The sequence below is a fragment of the Choloepus didactylus genome, chromosome 15 (genome assembly GCF_015220235.1).
Source record: "Choloepus didactylus isolate mChoDid1 chromosome 15, mChoDid1.pri, whole genome shotgun sequence".
NCBI lineage: Eukaryota > Metazoa > Chordata > Mammalia > Pilosa > Megalonychidae > Choloepus > Choloepus didactylus.
Window position 1 is genome coordinate 6,519,752 of NC_051321.1, and position 6,090 is coordinate 6,525,841.

A 6,090-nucleotide genomic window follows, 5' to 3' on the forward strand; every position below is an offset into this window, starting at 1 on the left:
AGTTAAGCAGAATTACCGTATGACCCGGTCATTCCACTTCTAGGTATACACCCAAAGAACTGAAAGCAGGAACTCAGGCAGACACTTGTACACTAATGTTCATAGCAGCATTATTCACAACAGCCAAAAGGTAGAGGCAAACCAAGTGTCCATCAGCTAAACAAAATGTGGTATATACATGCAATGGAATATTATTCAGCTGTAAAAGGAATGAAGTAAAAAAAAAAAAAAAAAAGGAACAAAGTCCTGATACATGCGACCACATGGGTGAAGCGTGAAGACACTGTATTGAGTAAAATAAGCCAAACACAAAAGCCCAAATATTATTATGATCCCAATTATGCAGAAAAACCAGAATGCTCAAATTCACAGACAGAAGATTACAAGTTACCAGAGGCAGGGGTGGAGCTGGGGAACGGGGAGTGAATGCACAGTGGTGAGTGCAGGGTTTATTTGGGGTGATGGATGAGTTTGGGGAACGGATGGTGGTGAAGGCAGCACAATATTGTGAATGCAATTAAAACCACTGAATTGTATCCTTGAAAGTGGTTAAAAGGGGAAATGTTATGTTGCACATATGTCACAATAAAATTTTTTTTTAAAATACCGAGCTGGTAAATTTCACAAGCAACCCCCAGTGGAATGACTAGTATTTCTTCAAGGAGGCAAGAAGGAATCAGCATTTCCTGCCTTACAGAGAGAGCCGCCAGTCAGCTGTTTACTGCTTAACCGATTTTACTAAATAAATAAATAACCCGAGTGCCTCATTTACAAACAATGCTTCTAGCAGATTCCAAGCACTTGCAAACAATGAGCTGTGATTCACGTTTCCAAATGAGCTGGAGTTTTCTCCTTTTCCTGCCCCTCGTGATTCATTCATCTGCGGAGTCACTGGCTGGAGTGGAAGCGTGGCCCACCCACAGTCTGGCCACAGCCCCCTGGTGAAACACAGCCCTGTTGTCAGGCTTCCCCCAAAAGAGCTGAGGTTGGTAAGGGGACCTCCAGGAGGTGGAAACAGCCAATTATTGTAGGGGGATGACTGATTCCTACCTCCCAGGCCCCTTCCTGAGAAGGTGCTGGAATTCTCCCAGTGCCAACTCCCAGACAAGAGGGGAGCCTGGGACGACACTCAGGCACTTATCCTCCCCTGGCTTCCTCCGCCCAAAACCAAGAGTTCAAGGCCACCCCACCTTGCCTGTCAGGAAGCTCTAATTATTTTAAAGTTCCTTCCAATGCCTCATTGAACTGTGCTGTCTTGTCACTTCCACCCAGTTCCGCTGCCTTATGCCCACCTGCCAAAGGTAAGCGCAACCAGCCTCGCTCTTCTCCCTTGTACCTGACAGTCATTCAGATCTTTCCTACAGCTTCCTGCAGGTTATCCAGGATTCTTTTCTTCTTTGGAAATGCAAACTTTCCAACACTGAGCTTTCCTAAAACCCAAGTATTAGCAAAAGAAGTGATGTTAGACGTTACCGCTGTGAGGCCTGGTGAAGCTTCTGGAAGGTGCATGACTAACGGGAAGGACACAACCATGTTCTGGCCAGAGGACCCCTCCCAAGCAAAGCAGAAACCCTGTCTCCTTAGACGTCCCCTTGGTCCACTCTAGGCTCAACGGCCAAGGAGCACCCCAAAGTCCTGCTTTGACACCATCTGGGTCACTCCGGGAACGAGGAAGTATATTAGGGTTTCTTGTTAAATGCTGTGCCCCAGAAAGAACACAGTGAGCAGGGGACGCAGGGGCAGCTGGAAGGCCGTGGGGAAGGCCAGGGTTCAAATCCAGGCCCCACATTGCCACAGGGCAGGATCACGGGCACGCAGCTCACCTTCCCCATGCCTGTGTCTGCCCTTCTTCTGCCCCCTTGAAACCGAGGCAAGGTTTCAAATCTTTCTAGTGGGGCCTGCTTGGCTCCATGCAGTGCCTAGCACCGGGGGCCCAGCATCGCTGCCCGCTCTGGCTCCTGCTCCATCTCTCCAGGCTGGGTTCCCTGCAGTTCTGCCCACCGCTCTCTCCGCACACTACACCACTGGATCATGTTGTCATCCACACTGAAGCGGGCCCAGTCAGACACCCCACTCTCAGCAGACGCGGATGGGGCATTTCTGTGAAACACACCCCCACCAATCCAACAGGAGGCACACAGGGTGCCGGCTACAAGTGCAGAAAGCCTAGTTCTGCCATGGACCTTTGTAATTTGTCTGAGCCTCAGTCTCCTCATCTCCAAAACAGAAGGAACCCTGAGTCCTGATGCCCTGATGCAAGGAGGCCTCAGTGTGGCCCAGATGGCCCAGGACTGACCCCGACTGTTCCCACAGCCACCGACAACACAGCTCCACTCTCAAGACACAGCTCCACACTCAGGGTCCACTGTGTGTTGCTGATGCCTGGCATGATGATCAAACGGCTCTCACAGAGAGTCCAGGGAGTAGAGCTGCTCACAGGCCCCCCAGAAGTCAGGGGTCCAGGATTTGAACCCACGCAGCAGACAGGCAGACAGGAAGGCGTTCCAGGTGCAGGCACAGAAGGTGCGCAGGTGCAGAGGCAGGAGGGCGGGCCGCACGGCTGGAACTGGGGTCTCCTAGGGTGGACGGCAAGACCCAGTGGTCAAGGAGGCAAGACCACTGGGTGTCCAAGGTGGCCTGAAGGCTCTGGCCTCGGTGGTCAAAGACTCCTTCGGATTGCAGGGCAGAAGGGAAGTGAGATGAAGTCAAGTCAGAGGACCCTGGAGTTGGAGATCGCTGAGGGCAGCCAGAGACAAGCAGAAGGAGGGTGGGCAGGGAGGAGAAGGCAGCAACCCACAGGCCTGGGCCAGGCCAGGCTGCAAATCCCCGGGAAAGCGCCAAGGCACAGCCTGGGGCTGCAGGGGCTGCCTGTTTGGCCACCAAGGAAATCCTCCATGGACTGTGTACTGGGGGGTCTAAATGTAAACTTGCAACCCTATTCCTACGACCCCCTCAGGAAACAGCAAAGTGCAGTGGGGTCGAAACAGGCCTGCTCTAAGCCCTCGCCTGGCCTGCCGGACATGGAAGCAGGGGCTCCGGAGGTCCTGCAGGGTCCGGGCCAGGGCCACTAAGACGCGTGAAGCGGCGCTCGGCCCCCGGTGTCGCACGCCACTTTCCCACTGAGGGCGAGCCAGAATTCCGGCTTTCCCTTGCACTCCAACGCGAAAGCGCCCACCAGGGAACTCAACTTCATCCAAGAAGCAAAAAAGTGCCGCAGAACAATGACCCGTGGCGCTTCCCGGGTGGGCCTGACAACACCGGTAGTTTCGGCCCCGGCCGACTGGGATTTACGACCTACGGAGAACCGGGAGGCTGGAAAGCTCGACCCCTGGGGTGCCTGAGAGCTGGAGGCCGGATGGGGACCTCCTCCGGGAGTGACAAGACTCGCCCCCACCTCCGCGGGCCAAGCCGGGTATCCCGCCCTGGGTCCACCAGGCTCCAGAGAGGGCGCTGCCGTCGGGGGGAAGAGGGGAAAGGCTGCGCTCGGGGGCGCCAGGAGCACTGCCCCCAGAAGGGCAGGGTACACAGCTTGGGGCCGGTCCCCGGGCCTGGAGGAGGGCAGTGCCAGCCGAGGGGGCGCGGAGACAGCGTGTGTCCAGCCCGGGGCTCCAGATCTGGGCTCTGCCCGCCGAGGAGAAGGGGTCGGCGTGTGCCCGGCCGGGGGGCGCGATCGGGTGGCCGCCGGGGCGGCGCGGGCGGGCGGGGCCGGGCGCAGGCTCCCGGCGGAAACGCCTCTTCCCGGCCGCCGCCGCCACTCCGCATCCCGCCCGGGCCGGCGGCAACAGGCTCCCGGGCGCCCCCGCCCCGCCTCCCGCGCTCCGCCGGAGCCCCCGGGCCGCCCGCCGCGAACCCAGAGGAAGTTCGGACAAGTCGCCGGCGCGGGTTCCCGGGAGCGGGCGCGGGGACGCGGGGGCTGCTACCGGCCCCGCGCCGAAGGGAGGCCCCGCGCGAAGTTGGGCGGCGCGCGCGTGCTCACCCACGCCGTATTTCTCCTCTCTCTTGGTGGGGACCCAGCGCGTCATGGTGCCGCGTGGGGCCCGGCGCCCGGGGGACGCGCGCCGCCGCGAGAGTCGCCGCCGCCGGCCGGGGAGGAAACTCCGCGCCTAGGCCGCCATTTTCCATTCCTTTCGAGCCGCGGCAGGATGGGGAGGAAAAAGTTTGCGGCGGAGGCGGTGTCATGTGGGACGGGGCGGGCGGAGCGTTGCCGGCCGGATGGGAAAGGCCGGGAGCGCCAGCGAGAGGCGGGACAGCCCCGGGCTGCGCGCCCGCCCTCGCGCGCTCGGACCCGGGCAGCGCCAAGCCCCGGGCCCCTGCGGCCGCCGCCCAGCCTAAGGCCTGGACCCCGCTGGAGCATCCCGCGCCCCAAACCGAGCCCCATCAACCCCTCTACCAGGGACTCAGCTCTATTACAGGGTGCCCCAACCGATGCCCGCACATTCGGGCCCAGGGACACCCCCGATGGCGCATCCACACACCCTGCAGGGGCGTCTGCTGAAGCAGGGGAGCGCTCCTGAGGACTGGATCTCGTACAATGAGGAGAGGGTGCATGCCCGGGAACCGGGAGAGGGAAGCGGGGGTGGAGAGCTCCGGGTGATGAATCAAGAAGCGGGAGGCTTGCACCTGGCTTAGACAGGCGCAGGTGATGTGCCCTCACCCAGGGTACCGCCTCACTCAGTCGACAAACACTACGAGGGCACCGTCCCGGTGCTGGGCATGCCAGGAGCACAAAACAAGCTAGGCATAATCTCCACTTTTAGGGTGTGAGGGGGAGGGGAAGGGGGCAGGCACCCTCATTCCTGGTGCTTGGCAAGGACGCCCAAAGGGACTGGGGTGGGGGGAGATGTGCAGGCAGGTCTCGGAGGAGGTGACCTCCCCCTTCACTGTTGAATGAGTTGAGTTACCCAGCTGAGGTAGGGGAGGAAGAGGCCAGCAAAGACTGGGAAGACTGTCTGGGCTTGCAGAAACTTCTGCTAGTTCAGGAGGACTGGAAGTGGCCTGAAATGAAAGAAGAGAGGAAGTGGGGAGAGCTGCTGGCGGAAAGGAAACCCCAGGCCAGGCCTGGAGCGGGGAGCAGTATGACCTCATAGGACCTTCATCTCCAACCCGTATGTGATGGTTCTCAGACTGTTTCCCAAGGCATACAACTAGTTATTTTCACCCTTATTTCAGAAAAGTATAGACAGGTTAAAACCAAGAAAAGGAGGAGGGACATAGCTTCAGAATGAAGGCAGCCCTTTAAGTAGAGTGGACTGGGTTTTATGGAATGGTCACTGGTTGTCCTCTTCTCCCACAGGACCAGTGAAAACCACAGTAGGCCTGGATATTCTTTAACGACTGGAGGAACAAGGTAAAAGGATGGATGGTTCTGTGGGGTAAGGACAGAGCTGGCTGGCGATGGGGGCCATAGGGAATTGGCTGGGCCGGCCAGAGGGATGAGGACACAGCCAGGTGGCCCATCCTGCTGTGGGAAATGCCTGTCACCTGCCCTGGGTGGGTGGTGGGGCACCCTGACCAGGGGAATTCTTCAAGGACCTGAAAAGCCAGTGTGGATAAAATATAGAGAACAACCGGAAAGTGGTGCAAAAGGAGGCTGCAGAGGGAAGCAGGCCTTCAAAGTCTTGATAAGAACTTAAGATTCTGCAAAAAAAAATACCTGGAAGACAAAATATGGTGACACTTGCCTTCTCTTTTGTGCCCAGTTTCAATTCTGCTTGTGTGGTTACCCGTCGGGAGAAATGGTGTGTTACAGTGAAAAATCAGGGGCTTGAGAGTCACGCAGACCTGGGAGGCCTGGCCTGGCCACTTGCCTCCTGTGTCACCATTCATCTGTTTCTAAGCCTCAATATTCTACTTATAAACTAGGGTTAATAATACCAACCTCAGCAAGTATTATGTGTTGAATCATGACCCCCAAAAAGATGTGTTCAAGTCCTAATCTCCAGGGCTGGGAATGGGACTTTATTTGGAAACAGGATTATTACAGATGGAATTAGACAAATCAAAATACAGTCATATTGGACTGCTTTCATCATTGTAACAAATGTACCATACCAAAGCAAGGTGTTAATAATAGGATGGTATATAGGAATT

At 57.1% G+C, this 6,090-nt stretch overlaps 1 protein-coding gene across 2 annotated transcripts in view; it reads right to left on the bottom strand.

The window, feature by feature from the left end:
* Positions 1–4,151, bottom strand: part of DOCK1 (dedicator of cytokinesis 1) — a 546,722-nt gene extending 542,571 nt beyond the window's left edge. For both annotated transcript variants that reach the window (XM_037804943.1, XM_037804942.1), the window contains exon 1: positions 3,977–4,151. In XM_037804943.1, the coding sequence (XP_037660871.1) occupies positions 3,977–4,022 (46 nt within the window). In that variant the 5' untranslated portion in view covers positions 4,023–4,151. The remainder of the gene's footprint in view (positions 1–3,976) is intronic.
* Between the last annotated feature and the right edge of the window lie 1,939 nt (positions 4,152–6,090).